At 41.9% G+C, this 17019-nt stretch overlaps 2 protein-coding genes across 2 annotated transcripts; one reads left to right on the top strand and one right to left on the bottom strand.

The window, feature by feature from the left end:
* The first annotated feature begins 730 nt into the window (after positions 1-730).
* LOC108924069 (left-right determination factor 2-like) lies at positions 731-3136 on the top strand. The gene is made up of 4 exons (XM_029258000.1): positions 731-995; positions 1215-1473; positions 2292-2540; positions 2644-3136. The coding sequence occupies exons 1-4, from the start codon at positions 731-733 to the stop codon at positions 2963-2965; spliced, it is 1095 nt and encodes a 364-aa protein (XP_029113833.1). The 3' UTR covers positions 2966-3136.
* Positions 3137-6725: 3589 nt separating this feature from the next.
* LOC108923988 (ADP-dependent glucokinase-like) lies at positions 6726-16616 on the bottom strand. The gene is made up of 6 exons (XM_018735071.2): positions 16283-16616; positions 15360-15519; positions 14549-14739; positions 12325-12421; positions 11528-11664; positions 6726-10048 (listed from the first exon to the last, which is right to left on the bottom strand). Exons 1-6 carry the CDS (start codon positions 16488-16490, stop codon positions 9378-9380), a joined length of 1464 nt encoding a protein of 487 aa, XP_018590587.1. The 5' UTR covers positions 16491-16616; the 3' UTR covers positions 6726-9377.
* Between the last annotated feature and the right edge of the window lie 403 nt (positions 16617-17019).

Genomic DNA, 17019 nt, shown 5'->3' with positions numbered 1-17019 from the left:
TCCAAAGCCACAAAGTTCTCTTGCCTGTGACGAACCGACCGGGTAAAATCTGCTCGAGAAACAGGTACAAGATGCCTTTCGAGAAGTCTCCCAAAGCACGTTTCGTCCGAAAAATTATTTGAAATCGGAGCAGGGAAACGGGACATGCAGGAAATCGTACGATTTGAATTACACATGCTGTCTGAGGTCACTTGTGAGCCAGAGCCTAACCCAGCAGCACAGGGTGCAGGGGGACACACCCAGGATGGGACGCCAGTCCATCACAGGGCACCCCAAGCGGGACTCAAACCCCAGGCCCACCGGAGAGTGGGCCCTGGCCAAGCCCACTGTGCCAACCCCCCCCCCCCCATCCTAAAGCTCCTTTAACTGAACCCAAGAAAAAAGTAAAACCGCCATAGTGGCCTGGCTGTTATTTAAGTCCTACGTGTGTCTCACTCTGAGACCTGTTGATGAAACTGGAGAAAATAAAGAGAAGAGAAGCGCACCCCCTGCCTTACTATACTTTTTGCGAGGGAGGAGTTCGGTCTGAAGGGTTCAGTCTGCCATTATGTCCCAAATGAGCTGAGAAATGATCACACCTACTGTGTGTTGGGTCTTGACCCCCGCCCGCATGTGTGAATGCCGGAGGGACTGCCACATATAAGGGCAGTGTGATGTCAGCGCTCGACTATCATACAGTCAGAACTCGACGGCCGCCTTTACCATGGGACTACTCCTCCTGGCAAGACTCATGGGTCCACTGAGCATGTGCGCGCTGTGCTGCGCTGCGCTTGCTGTTGTCCATGGATTTACTCACGAGGACCTGAAAGAGGCCATGCTTCGGAAACTAGCGCTGGACGAGCTGCCCGGCATCGACGAGCGGGACCTTGAGAAGATCGTGATCCCAACCCATCTGAAGAACAAGTACCTGTCCATGCTGAGACTGCACAACAGCAGACGGCGCAGATCCCTACCCAGCCTGGCTGGAATTCTGAGAGGAATCCCGGGAAATGCAGGTAAATCCCCCCCCCCAAAGTGCGCAAAAACGGGATGCCGGGATGCTGGAGTTTTCAGAGAAGTGGATGGATGCACACAAGGGCCAAAAAAAAGGGGCATCACAAATAGTGGCATTCACTTGTACTAAGGCACAGCTGGACAAACCGTGCAAATCCCTTTGCCATGTTGTCTCACCAGTTTTTTTTTTTAAATTATTTTTAATTGTATTACTGATCCAGATTTAAGCGGGGGGATCATGTATTCCGACGCCACCCGCCAGCGGATGGTCTTCGACATGGAGGCCCGGATCCCGGAGAGGAGCGAGGTGACGCTGGCCGAGCTGAAGCTCTTCAAGACGGCGCCTCCGGAGAGTCTCGGAGCGCAGGAGCAGCAGCAGCAGCAGCGGCGGCGGCGGCTCGTGCAGAGCGCGCGGGTCAGCATCTACTGGGTGGACGTGCGGGACGGCGGCTCGAACCGCACCTCCCTCGTCGACTCCAGGTAACCTGCAAATTCGCTCCATCATGTCTCATTTCACGCACGTTGTTCGTTTATTCTTTATTTTATTTTTTTCCCCTAGTTATAATCACGTCATAAACGTCCTCCTTAGCTTTTTCCGCTTTCGATCGGACCTACTCTGCAGCCCTGGGTTATTATAATAATAATAATAATAATAATAATAATAATAAGCCTTCAGCAGGTACAGTACAGTATTATTACAGTGTTTTCACAGCCGCTCCCGCTTCCTTCCATCCACACTCCTCATTTCCAGCAGGAAAACTTTACGCTGCAGCTGCCTTGTACTTAAATTACAGTTTTGCCAAACGGGATGAATCCTGCCTGGTGCTGCTGCTGTGTCACGAACCCTGTTGTTTTAGCCGGGCGTTTTATATTATAATAATAAGCGTGGTAAAAATTGAGTCGTGTGGTAACTGTTATTATTACTCCCGCTTGACTGTAAATGTTTTTTTTTCTTAATAAAAATGCCCTGCTGTGTAAAATGAAAAGCACATGCAAAGCGGTTTGTCCAAGAAATCGCTTTGGATTATTATTATTATTATTATTATTATTATTTTTATTATGTGGGGGTGCGGTGGCGCAGTGGGTTGGACCACAGTCCTGCTCTCTGCTGAGTCTGGGGTTCGAGTCCCGCTTGGGGTGCCTTGCGATGGACTGGCGTCCCGTCCAGGGTGTGTCCCCTCTCCCTCCGGCCTTACGCCCTGTGTTTCCGGGTAGGCTCCGGTTCCCCGCGACCCCGTATGGGGCAGGCGGTTCCGAAAATGTGTGTGTGTATTATTAATAATAGTAATCTTTCCCAGGTTGGTGCCCATTCATGAAACGGGCTGGAAAAGCTTCGACGTGACCCAGGCGGTCCACCTGTGGTCGAAGAGCGGACGAAGCAGCAGCCTCCTGCACTTGGAGGTGCGTATCGAGGCGGAGAGACCGGGCTCGTACGCGGCACAGCTCGCGAAACACGTGCGCTTCCGAAGCCAGGACCCACCGTCCGACAGCAGCCCCGGCGGGAGCGCCGAGATCGTGCTCTACACACTCAGTGTCGAGGAATTTGGGTATGGTGCGCTGTACTTCACAACAGAGCTTATTCAAGCTATTCTGCGTTACATTTGTGTCAATTTCAAGGACCTAACACTTTCCGAACGGCTCTTCTCGCAGCTCTCAAGGCGACTGCGGCTCTACGGACGGCCGCGCGTGCTGCCGACAGCAGTACTTCGTTAACTTCAGGGAAATGTCGTGGACGCAGTTCTGGGTCCTAGAGCCGGCCGGTTACCAGGCGTTCCGCTGTGACGGCCAGTGCAGGCAGCCCAGGCGCGGCCCCGCCTACGGGAAGCGCGTGTGCGCGCCCGTGGAGAGCGCGCCTCTGCCTGTCATGTACCTGGTGAAGAAGGGCGAGCACACCGATATCGAGGTGGCCGAGTTTCCCAACATGATCGTGGAGAAATGTGGGTGCGCTATGGAAAACGTCGTCGTCGTCTGATCTATACAGATATTACTTACTTGGCATGCGTCATAATACCAAATATATAATGAAACTTACAGTACTTTATATTATTCATTGTTATGGTTACTGAAGACGTGTATAAATGCAGGACGCGACCGTTTTGCACACAAGCACTTAAAATGTGAATAATTTATTTTTGTATTTTTAGCCCTGAAATATTCGAAATGAACTCAGTATATTGTATTCTACGCTGTAAGTAATGTGATGGAGTGATGCAAAGTTTATTGTAGCGAATAAATGAATGTGCATTTCAGACTCCTTTTCGACTGAAATTACTGGCGCTGAAATCTGTAGACATTTTTAATAATGTAAGGTAAAATGAATCCATACAACAGAAACGAAGCCAAATTGAATACAATTCTATCAGAGATAATGGTAAAATGATGATGATAATAACAATGACTATATTCACTGTCACAAACATGGATATTTCTTTTTTGAAAAGTTCCCTAATATTGGGACGATACATTTCATGTAACCAACGGAAAGTTATCAGTGACACCTAGCGGCAGGAAAAAACAAGGGCACGCAAAAATAGTGTAAACTTATAAGACTATTGTGGAAGTGGCGACACCTAGCGGCCGGAAATTAATACGTAAATAATGAAGAGTCAATCAATGTGGAGGTGAAGGAAACAGCGCCCCCTTCAGGTGAGACTGCTACGCAGTTCCGAACATGTTTATTTGTCGGGAACCTCACAGAAAGAGTTAAGCCTGCGGTCTTTATATTTTTCAAATAAATAGCGAATACATAATTGTATTTCATTTCGAATTAAAAAGAGATTCTATAACAAACTACCCCTGCAACTCCAATTTATACTTTTCTAATTGACCTTTCCTGTACATTCACTCATTTTAAGATGATGCTTTTTGCCCAGAGCGATTTACACTTATTTACCTATTTACACACCTAGATAGTTTTACTGGAACAGTTTAGGGTAAGTACCTTGCTCAGGGATACTACAGCAGAAGACTTTTAAGCTGTTATTTTGATAGAACAGTGACAGCTCATGCAAGAATTACACACACACACTTAATTCAATGGAATTACATTGCTGACAGCTACTGAATAAAGTCTGGATGCTGCTCTTCAACTGTAAAATCCAGACTCTTAAGAGTTTTCAGTTTGAGCAGATGGAACAGACCGCAAACACAGTCACACATTCACACAGCACAGCAGACATCATAACAGTGATTCTCAAAATCACTGCGACGCTTGCAAATTGTTTGCTTTTCGCTGCAAAAATTGCCGAACGTGTTCAAGAGATGACTTGGGTTCATCTCTTATCGGGAATATATCCAGAGAAATACAAGAAATGGAAATCTGCAATGAATAATAAAATGCTGTAAAATAAAAGAAGTGGAAAAACATACAATTTCTTGAATGAAATGACAGTTCATACAGAATGTAAACTTTAATTAGCCTGGTGGCTCCATAAAATTAGGAAGAGTTAGATTTCTTGAGGTCTGTTTTAGGAAACCACCATGGTGCCTGGTGACTAGATCACATGCTTATATTTGTGAATTATTTTCCAAATATTTGGGCTCAGAGAAGACCTCGGGCACAAGCTCAGATGAAGGCCTCAAAGTTTATTTTCATATTATTTGTACTGAAAACTTTATATGTCAACCTTTGGATATTCATTACCTGCAATCTGTCAATACCCTTTCCCCGATAACTTTATATACACATTTAATTTCTTTGACTTTAACTTCACATGCACCAATACAGTATTTGTCTGTGATAGTAAATACATAGAAATCAAAATTAATAATGCATCCAGGCTTTGGTGGTGGAGGAGGAAACACAGTCCATGTCATGTGCAATTGTGTTACCTACTAGACATTGTTGAATTATACAAAATTTTTAAAGAAACTAACATACATAAATCAGATTTCACCCTGCTGTCTGTTTTTTGGTACTGATATAAATTTATATGTATTTTCTAGTTATTTATTATTAGTCTATTAAAGGATCAGAACAGATTAAAAACAAGTGCATGGCGATATCTTCAGGAAAACATCACTTCTTTGACATTGATGTAATTTGTGCAAAAATGGAGAAAACATCAGCTGTTGTCACCACACCATCTGGGGGCATCTGAGGACTCTTAGGTGGCTGTTCCAGTGGCATCAGTGGAGAAACATTGTTGGATGCTCAAACACTCAGTGTCACGTATTTCACATAAGGTATCTTTGCCATTAAGTACATTTTGTAAAGTTAAAGCAACATATGCACATGACTATTATGTAACCTGGCCTATTCAAGTGCAGGTAGTTATTAAAGGTGGAAATCACTTCAAGAAAGTGTTTATAGTTTTGCCTGTGGGGAAGAGCATAAGACTTTCTGTAGTCGTACATCCGGGAAAATGGGGTCACCATTCAGCTGAGGTCCAAACCCGAGTGTGTAACCAAAGCTTTGTGGGCAGTTGTTTCAGAAAATGGAGGAGACTGGGAGAAGCACCTGGAAGTGAGCTCACGTGAAACAAGGCACTTACTGATCCATGGAGAGTTTGTGTCAGGTGAGCTGAATAAAAATAAAAGTTTTTCTGAATGAAGCTCAGCTGGTAAGGATGCTGGTGCTGAGTGTAAGAAAGCACCACATCTCTAGGTCACTCCAGGAAAAAACATTTGCTAAGCAAATACTTTATACAGATCTAGCTGCAAACAGAACTTGGCATCCTGGTTCATACTTGGAAGCTGCCAGGGTCAGATCAGGAAAATAACTGAAGCATTGCAGGAAACACTAACAGTCTAAGACAGGTTTAAGAAACTACCCTGTTATACTGTGAAGAGATGAAATATTCAAAATCTTCAGTTAGATATTGCTACAACCACTACACCCCAGCCAGACCCCTTCGCTCATCTACTTATGCTCACGTGGTGGTCCCGCGCACGAAAAGTAAAGCACAGAGGTTCTCAGTTCTGGCTCTATTGTGGTGGAATGACCTCCCCCTCTCACTCAGAACTGCTGAAACTGTCTACATTCAAGAAGGATCTGAAAAACTCACCTTTTCCAGACCCACTTCACCCAAGATCTCTCCAGCTCATGTATGGTGTAAATGTTCATGCACTGTAACTTCATGATCACCCCTATTGGGTAGCTAAGCCTTTACAGTGCCAGAGTAGCAGCTGTGTATGTGAATGTTTGTGTACCTTATTTAAAAAGTTTTGTAGGAGGTTTTCAGGATTCATCTATCCTGCGTTTTATGCCACTACTCGAGCGATGAAAATCAGTGCATCAAGTGGAAAGTAAACTAGGTTTACTTAATCCCGTCTGCAGCCATGTCTTTCTCTTAATGTAATGCACAAATTGTATGATGTACCTCACTTTGGAATAAAGTGTCTGCTAAATGAATAAATACATATAGATAGTAACAAGGCAACTGCATTCTGTTCCAAGTATCTACCTCTCACCCAGTCCCATTTGGTTTATTATGCAGTCCATTAGGAACTTCCCCCCCAAATAGCATTCATGGTACAAATGCTCACGCTACAGAAGTTAATGTTTGTTGAGGCTAATGGACACCATGTCCTGCAGCAAACAGCTCTGGGACCAGACTCCCCCCAGTTTGGACAAACTCGTTACTGAAGTTCTCACTAAATAAGCATTTTATTTCTAGTAAAATACCTAGATAAAACAGAGCCTCAAATGGATATGAAACATTCTCCCCAAGAAGACTCGTCACTTAAAAATGAAGGGGAAAAAAAAATTGTGAATCATTTTATTCCTTGCATATGCAGACAGACAAGCAGTGAATTGGCTGAACAAATAGTCACTTCCCTTCTGAGCAGTTTGAATAGCTCAAGTTCTAGACCAAACATGGTTCAGCAGCATACAATGCAAAAGGATGGCTTGCAAACTGGGTACAGTGGGGAATGTGAATCTACCTTGTGGATTTGACAGTTGTATGACATTGTTGTCTAGTGGACAGAAGCAGTGCTCCAAAAGGCTGGAATGTCCACAGCCCAGCTTCTGTTCCAGCCATTTTAAACATCAATTACACTACACTGGACTACAGACGCAGCTCCTTTGGATAAGGCTACAATCTAGGAGAAAGAATATCCTGAAATGAGAAAACACTATGCAATGGAACACTTAGTGACACAGAATATTCTTAGTCTGCAGAAACAGTATTGGCTATGAGGCAAGCAAGTGGTTTTAGACTGGAAAAAAGTTAATGTTGAACATCGCCATCTATTCTCTAGCCTGTTAATCCCTGAGTGGTATTATCAAAAAACCAAGCTGACATAAGTGCATTTGCTGAAGCTGTTGGTCTCACATGCCTGCACTCCACCAGCAGAAACTCTGAAGTGTTCCTTTTTACATCACCTCCTGCTACTTGTACTGCTTATAATGCTGAGGAGACACATGAATAAGCAGAACTGTTCTTCAACTGTAAGCTTTATGCAAACTTACTTGAGCAAAATGCTACATTACTACCCTTCACCAGAACAATTTCCTCTCAGCAAGGTTTATACTATAAATTGAATATTCTAAAGGATTAGAAATTGACAGACAACATTATTCAATTTGAAAAGACATTAATTTGTACCCAGCATCAGTTGTGCATTGAGGCACAGGAGGTATATTAAAAATGCAGCAAAACAGTGACCTGTTGCTGTGACATGATTAAAATGAAGTTGGCTCAATCATACTGTTGGCAGAAAAACCCAAGAACAAACCACTAATGAATAAATTTGGGTAATCATGGAATGATTCAAATGTTCAGTTGTTTTCAATTTAGACCTGGGATTTAACTCAAATGCAAAAAACTCATACAATTAATAAATGAATGAAGCAGTTTATCTGGCCAAGAGCCAAGCTGACCAATTCCAGTCTTAAAAACCCACACTGAATTATAGCTTCAGCCCCACTGATACAACTCATAGTTTGACATATTAAAAGAATAATCCACAGATTTTACATACTCACTGAATGCAAAAAATACACTTGTACCTCACCTTACAAACACATAAAATCCTGCAAGACATTCATTCCATTTTCATCAGACCCTGCATTGGATGAGCTGTCAACCTCTGTGTGGAAGCACAAGGGAGGAGGCAGGATAGGATATCAGTTGTCCTCTTAACTTTAAAGTCTAGTTTAAAAATCACTTGTATCCATGTCCACAGCCTGGGACCAAATGTGTTCTGTTTCAAATGCCATGCTTCTAGTGCATATCAGGTGCCACAGAGGAAATCAAAAAGTGGAGTAGAGCAAGGAGAGTGAGCAGCAGTGTAACAGAGGACAGCATGGAGCGAATATATTAAAAAGTGTTTCACTTTAAAATACTATGCCTCACAGTTGCCACCAAGGGCACAACAAAACTGGTCGTGTATCAAAATGGTTGCCTCCTAACAAACATGCTCAGTTTGCAATCAAGAAATTTAAGCTATACCTCTAATTAGTCATTGGGTAGTTTATGTAAAGTCTCAGAAATGTCAAAGAATATGTTGACAAAATGGATCTGTAAAGCTGCACCACAGCACCATTTGAGCTTGTTTTCCTTCATATAATATCAGCAAGCAGAAACACTGGGTATTTTTCACTCTGCAACTAGGGAATATTTAGGAAACAAAAGGTTTAAGAAACAAGTAAAACTTAAGAAAAATTTCCCAGTTTCAAAATTCTTGATGTTTGTAACAGGAGGTACAAGTTAAAAACCCATTTTTAAAAATCTCTTAAAACAGATTGGGGAACATTTTATAATCTCAAACTCCCCATCTAGAGGAAAGAATGAAATCAACGCATATCGGAATGCTGCCTTTGCCATCACAGACCACTGGATCACTTAGTTTAAAAAAAAAAAAAAGAAAAAAAGAATTAACTTTCAGCTGAACAAGGCAAAAAAGGAAAAGCACACAGTGGTAATAGTAAATTTGCTTCTGGAATGCTCATATTGACTTAAAGATATAGTAAGGAATGAGTGGGGAAATTGATAAAATGTAACCTGATACACAAGTTCACCAAATTTTAATTTGGTTATAGGTGCCACAAATAAGGTGATAGTTATCCCCATTAAGATCTTTACCAATATTTTCACTTTTTTAAAAAAATTGTCCAGATACAGATATTATGAACTGATTTATAAAATTAGACTAGCTATAATAGATTGTTCAGGTTGACTCAAATCAAGATGTATTTTTTCTACGAAAGATTGCTCGGGGAGGGGGGAAAAAAAATTAGGAAGGAACTTTATAGCTCCATAAACTCAATGAATCACTGAATGAAGACATTCACACAAACCTAAATATTTCTGATACAAACTTACAACTGGAACTTAAGATGAAAGAAATGCATAAATATGTTCACATGAGAAGGGAAAACTGTTCTGTTAAATCTGAGATTCACTGGATTATGTGCCCCGAAGCCTTGAAGAGAAACCTCAGATCTGTAGCACCAGGCCTGCGGCAGAGATGTTGTCGCCGCCCCCAGCTGTCTGGTACACATCAGTGCACACCAGCACAGGTGCCACACAGATCTTGTAGTCGTCTTCCTCCCAACAAGACACAGGTCTGGTTTCCAGTAAAGGGATGCGCTGGCTTCCCTCCTGCCGACTGATAGAGAAGGACTCATCCATGATAAGCTTGGCCTTGCCAGGGTCAATCTCTGGAGAACCACACACGTGCCTATTGGCAGTGAGCGAGGCTTTTGCTGTGGCTGACATAATGTTCTTCCATGATGAGCCACGAGTGACTATAATTGCCTGAAAGGCCAGGGTGTGCACGTGCAGGCGAGTAAGCTGGCGGCTAGATGGGATCATGTGTCGGTGCTCATTCACCAGGCGGTACAACTCACGCATCTGGTCTAGCACAGTGGCCACGCGTGGGTTCGGGTCTGATAGGACTGTCACACTCTCACCGCGTAGTAGGCTCAGCAAATTGGGCAACTCCTGCTCGTTCATGCCAAGTGAGTCGGCATGTGGCAGAACTCGCTTCAGCAGCTCCCCCAAAAGGCCCTCATCCACAAAGCTAGCCATCTCAAAATGCACGCTGGTATTTGGAGCCGCCGAGGACAACAGTCTTGCCAGATGACTCAGCAAGACCTCTCGTTCACCTGCAAAAAGAAGATGGAAAAAAAACCTGAGAAGCTCAGTGAAGACAACAGCATGGAATTCTCATGGATCACATAGTTAAAACTGAAGATGTAGCTACCATAATAGTTCATACATAGAATGGCAACATTCAATTATGCTTGATTTTATTTGAAATTCCACCCATTTCTTGAACACAAATTAAAATAATAAAAAAAAAAAAAATTTTTTTTAGAATGACACCCAGAACAGGACGCCACTCTGTCGCAAGACACCCCAAGCAGAACTCAAACCCCAGACCTGCCAGTGAGCGGTACCCGGCCAAACCCACCGCAACACCGCACCCCCAAACAGTATATCATAACAAAAAAAGTGCTGCAAAATTTATCTTCCTACTAACTTATTCACACTACATTCTGTAATTTTCATATTTTTCCTTTTATCATTCTGTTTGCATTACCTAGACATATGTTCCTTAAACAGCCAAATAACCTGTTGACAATTAGACTTGTTCTATTAGCATGTAACAGTGAAAACTCATGAAACATGCCTGAAACCTGGTTGAAAGGGTGACAAAGCATGAGGTAGTGATTGTAATTACTCTAATCTGTTACCATAACATCATATGATTTTGTTGTAACCTCTATCGTCACAGCCTCATGTTTGTAGGCTTATCGTTAACACAAAATACATAGGTCACAGTAGAGGTATTTTTTTCAAAAGCCATAAGCTAATGAAAATAAGTCAGAGCCTCCTAATATAACAAAATTGATTAAACTAAGAAAATCAAGTTCTTTTTTGCTTAGAAGGTTAATGACAACATAACCATATGAAATAATGTTTCCTTACAGAGGAATTTGTTTAAAACCATTATACTCTGGAAGACAAAGACTTATGTGGCAGACTTCTCTTTAGCAAAAGCACACAGAACAAGGCTCCTATATTTGTGAAAAACCACCTGCAGGTGGAACACCTTCAATGTTTAGGAAAGTATATTTACATAACAGATACAAGCACAGAAAGGAAAAACCAAAGCAAAAGAGTGCACAATAAAGCAGATGGCTTCAAAGTAATATAGAAAAGACTCACTGTCTCTGCAATGAAAGCTTCATCAGAAAGCCTACAGCAAAACATTATAAAGCAGTGACTAATATGTGACCCAAATGCAGAAGCACAGTGCCTTGCAAAAGTGCTCAAACCTGTTCAAAGTTAGTTATCACCATTTCAAGGATTAAAAGTTCTACATACATAATTTTCAGTCAGTATTTTTATCATGAAGTTAAATGCTCTGACCAAATTGTCCAAGCCAAAACAAACTGCAGATTTAAGGGAGAAAAAAATATGGTGCTTGCCTAAGCATTCAAGCCCTAACATATTAATACCTGGTAGAGTCACCTTTTCCTGTAATAACAGCTTTAAGTCTTTTGGGGTAAGAATGTACCAACTTTGACAACCATTTGAGACATCCCCCCCCCCCCCCCCCATTAATCTTGGCTACTCACCAAGTTTGAAAGGAAAGTTGTCCATCATCTGCAAGCCACCAATCACAAGAAGATCAGGCTGGAAGTCCTTTAGCTTCTCCTCAAACTCTTGGATAGAAGCAAGGTATGGGTTGTGGACATCACTGTGCACAATGTACCTGAGACGAAACAAGTATTGCTTATGTGAGCTAAACTGTTATAATAGCATAAATAGTGGCATCACCATGGTATCAAGGTCACTTAAACTGGCTCCTTGTGTTTGAAAAGCTGGTGAGAAATTTTCAAAGAGTTTCCAGTTTGCTTACTGATTTTCTTGCATTTTTTCCCCCACTAGCCTATATTTCAACATTTCTCTCTAATGCAGAGTGAACGCAACCTGTATTTGTGTGTCCAGTCAATAAATGACAATAAAGCTTAATTGAACTCACTTCACTATTTAAGGCCACTTAAAGTGTTAGACTTCTGTATACAGCAACTTACACTTAACCCATTTACATGTTGGAGTAGTTTTTAACTATCAATTCATGTCAAATACCCTGTTCTAGGATTCTACAGTTGGAGCAGGGAATTTGAACCAGGGTCCCCAGATTGCAAGGACAAGGCTCTAGCCACTAAACTACCCACTCCCTGATTAACTCAAAACATTAAAACTATATCCAAGACTTTTTCAGAACCTAAACAGTAAAACTTAAGGATGTTTGTATTAAGCTTTTATTGACTGTAACTTGGTAGTAAATGTGACCTTGGATTATTAAAAGAAGTGAATGTACTTTTAATACATATTAAAAAAAAATGTATTTCAGGAAGTGTTCACTCACCTGTTAGCCCTTTTGGAAGTGTATTGCCCCCATGTGGCACCTGAGGGATACTCCAAAATGAGGTGGATATCAGGCTCATCTATTACACTGCCTACCACTGGATGGGGGTGGGAGAGCAATGGATGGTGAAAGAGAAAGGAAAAAGGTAAGGGAGTAAAGAAGAACAGGACTTGTTAGGAAAACCAAGGCATCTAAAAAGCAGAAACTGCAGTGACTGATGTATAAAACATTTCCTTCTACAATTCAGCCTCTCCAAAAACAACATCTCAACAAACCAACTTGTTCATTTCAGCTGCTTCATCAGTTATGAGTAACAATCATTCTGCTTCTTGCAATACTCAATTCTGTCAAAACAATGGTATTGTTACCTATAACCTGACAGTCTTATTTAATTTAGAATGCCCAGGAGGGGTGGGCAGCCACTGGCACAGGTTTTTCCTTCTCCCTCAACTTCAAGTTTTTTTTTTTTTTTTTTTTTTTTTTGGGTTCCTTTCCTCCGTGGTCAGTAGGCATACCAACAGCTTTATAAAAGCCTTGATAATGTATTACACTATTCTGTAGTCAACTAGCAGGGGCACGGTGGCGCAGTGGGTTGGACCGGGTCCTGCTCTCCGGTGGGTCTGGGGTTTGAGTCCCGCTTGGGGTGCCTTGCGACAGACTGGCGTCCTGTCCTGGGTGTGTTCCCTCCCCCTCCAGCCTTCCACCCTGTGTTGCCAGGTTAGGCTTTGGCTCCCCGCAACCCTGAATGGGACAAGCGGTTCAGAAAGTGTGTGTGTAGTCAACTACACCAGTCTAGTCAACTGTCCTCGGTTTCTTTGCCTTATGCCTGTGTTCAAGCAGTCTGCATCACTGCATGAGAACAGCAATCTATAAAAATAAAGTGAATTGAATACACTGATGCTATAACCGGTACTGCAAGTACAGCCTGCATAACATCCACAGGATGCACCGCTATATTTACATATTTAGCAGATGCTTTTCTCCAAAGAGATTTCCAATGAACTTTATGTAGTGTTATCAGCCCACACACTACATTCACCAAGGTGACTTGCACTGCTATATACACACTTACAATGTGTCACTCATCCATACATCAGTGAAACACACTCTCTCTGTGTCACTCACACACTATGGGGGACCTGAACAGCCTGTCTTTGGACTGTGGGAGGAAACCCACACAGATACGGGGAGAACATGTAAACTCCACACAAACTGAACTGGGACCAAACCCATGTCCTCTTGCATCACCCAGGCGCTGAGAGACAGCAGCGCTACTCGCTGTGCCAGCACGTCAAACTCAAGACAAGACCCAGTCACTCACTAAGCCCCAACAGACTGCTACCATCCCCAGCCTCTGGCCATTTAGGGATGCCATACACCAGAGGTCAAAAATCAAAATGTCCAAACATCTCTTTCAGACTCACTTCTCCAGAGGGCCAATCTACTCCATAAACTTATATTATGCACCACAGTTACCTTTAAATTTTCTATAAATTCTACATGCTGCTAGTCATGTAATATTATTTAAAAGAAACTATCAATTTTACATGCTGCTACCCTTGCAAACTATGCTGGTTAAAACAGTGGCATCACAGTCTTCCAGCAGTGAAAAGCACTTTTGCTTTCACCAACTTGTACATAAATTCAGAGAAAAGTAAATGAATAAGTGTTACTGTAGATTTCCAACAGATGATATATAGCAAAGGGTCCTAATGTAGTAGAGCTGTCATTTTGCGATCTGAAAGTCCCCAGTTTGAATCCTGCTGCTGTGCCCTTAAGCAAGGGTCTTATTCTGAATTGCTCCAGTATGTCAGAGAACTTGAGACTGTGATAATTAATCACTGTACAGTATTACATGTACACCCATATACACCTTTAAATGTAAGTCACTACTCAGTGAGTTGCGTGTATATTTAATTTGAGCGTAAACCAATGTGTGTTGAATTGCTTAAAAGGAAAATAACTCCTGTGTGAAAAGTTGAAATCAAATATCTTTTAACTGGTATGGGCATGCACATTAGTAAAAACACTTTCCATTTAAATTTTCAGTAAAAACCACATTCACATCCCTACAGATTGTAAATTTAAATCCCCATTCCACAGATGTAGATTTTGATCAGCACTGTCACATCATTACCTATGTTTGCATTTACACAGGAATTCTATACATACATTGGGAGTGAAACAGAACATATGTACAGTCAATCACAAAAACTCAACTCACCACTAATGTGCTGTGACAGCACATCGGTCAGATCTGGACTGAAGTTGGCCCCCAGGAGAACATCACAACCTTCCATCGCCATTCGGCCTGCCATTACAGGTGCATTGCCTCCTACAGACCAGCGGTTTCCAGGAATCTCCCGCGAGGCCTCAACCAGCTGACTAAAAAGGGTGTCATTCAGGACATACCTCCTGAAAAGAAGGGATTATAAAGCAGACGAAGAGAAATAAACATCAGAAGATTTCAAAAACAACATACCAAAAAATCCCAGTGAGCAACAACCATACAGAACTCAAATCCTGTAACATTAAGTAACATTTGCATCAATGTAATTATTTTAATGTCACTGATTAATGCTGTATAAATATTTATGTTCTGATAAAAGTCAAATTATTGACCTTCTGTCATTAGTGCAAGTCTGCTGCTCCTGATTAACTTGGAAAATGAGGAGACAGTCATTAAGTGAATGCAAATACACAACTTGCAATTCATCACAGAATGCTGAGACTATAATGGATTAATTTGCATAAATTGTCTTATTGACATTCCATGTTGCCATGGAGATACCTAGTAATACAGCATAAACATTCATTTTCTGAGCAGACAGCTTTCCCCCAAAATAACTTCAAGCAGCCTCCTTCCTGGAATATGAACCTGTAATTTCTTGACCAAAAGGATACCCACTGTCCAACAAATTTAGACCACACCCAATGATATTTTGGCATTTATCAGCAAGCAGCTGCATTATCAGGGTCCCAGAGGTATGACAGCACTGTTGCTCGCCCATCTGACCATGGCAGGGCTCACTCACTCAGACGCCGCACCAGGTGGGAAGAAGTAAGCAAAACTCTCCACCAGCTGTTGCGCATTCTCTATGTAGTTGTGGTGGACGGGCTGACCGCTGGGTTGCAGGCCAATCTTGTTTAACAGCATCACACCATCCACTGTGATGTCCACACAGCCTCCAAATCCTGGGGGACAAGACAACATCCTTCAAGTCCACCTGCTCAAAGTGATATGTTTAAAACATTGACAAATTAAGGCACATCCTTTCAGCTCACCATACAGTGGCAATCAAATTATGAATTTCTCACAAGAATTTGATGCCACATTAAACCAAACCACAAACTTAAGCAAGATGACTTTGAGAAAAGAACACAGTAGGTTTCATAAAGACCCTGCTTCAACGGAAAACACAAACACTGGTCTAAATGGAAAGCTGATATTTGATGGATATTTTCTTGATGATCTATTTCAATATATTTGTCCAGTGTGGCCCCTCAGATAAGGGTTGACAGGATTAATTCACCCTGAAGCTATTTTAAATTACATAGGCGCACACAGTGCAAATCAGTCAATTATATTTTCAACATAGCACATCTACAAATTATGTTTCAAGTTTACTTAACTAAGGGTGGAACACATTTAAAGCCTAGTGTATCAAGCGTTACTGCCAAACTTAAGCCATATAAGGAGGAAAAAAAAATTCAATTAACTTTTACGTCAGAAGTAATTATTATGCGAGGCATGAATTGCATCCATTAGGTTTTACCTGAAGTCGAGCTGCTAGTATCTCACTGTTCGAAACGAAAGTCATTAAATTAATAAAATGTCCAGTGTGAATGAAGGTACAAGACAAGAGCCCGAATAAAAACAATTAATTTACTAAATGATTTAGGCTAAGTTGACAGGATTGATACCAGCAGGGCGCGAGACGGCAGGTTCCCGCCTTACCTATGGCCACGCGGGGTCTCGCGACGTGGTCCACTCCCGCCTTGCGCTCGGCTCGCAGCAGCGACGACAGCACGTTATCGAGCCGGACGTCGAGAGGACCGTGAACAGGCGGCCGCAGCCAGTACGCCACTAGCACCACCACCAGGGAGAACGGAGCGCCGTATTTCAGCAAGGGAAAGCCTCCACCAAACACCACTGCCATCGTCATCCGCGGAAAAAATAGGAGAAAAGCTCATCAAAGTAACATCCGGGTCAACTTTTAGTTTGCTAAAGCTCGACGAACACCTGGACAGATATATTGATTAGCACCAAATTGAACGCAAGAGGTGGCAAACGGAAGTGACTAGCCGGAAGTTACAAAGACGGAACTGGTGCTTGAATGCTGGGCGGTTAGCTGTAGCTAGGCTAGCGGGTTGCTGAGCAGTGACTGTTGAAACAATTGAGTTTTCGGGGATTAAGGTCGTTATGAAGAGGCCTACTACTAACAGCACAATAAACACTCAGCGCAGAATTGGAAAAGTCACAATATATTTACGAATTTTTTTTGATTTCCATACGTAATGTCTTAGTGAACGAGTATTGTCTCTAACTAACGTATTTAAGATACAATCTAAATTTTGTTCGAATGATCTTCGATTTTACATTAAAAAATAAGTGCATAAGAATAAATATAATAATATAAAAATAATAGCATATAATATAAAACTTAAGAACAAATGTTTCCTTACTTTGCTCAC

This window comes from Scleropages formosus, chromosome 1 (genome assembly GCF_900964775.1).
Source record: "Scleropages formosus chromosome 1, fSclFor1.1, whole genome shotgun sequence".
Taxonomy (NCBI): Eukaryota; Metazoa; Chordata; class Actinopteri; order Osteoglossiformes; family Osteoglossidae; genus Scleropages; species Scleropages formosus.
The sequence above is the reverse complement of the archived record's forward strand: the minus strand, read 5'-3'. Positions and strand labels throughout refer to the sequence as shown.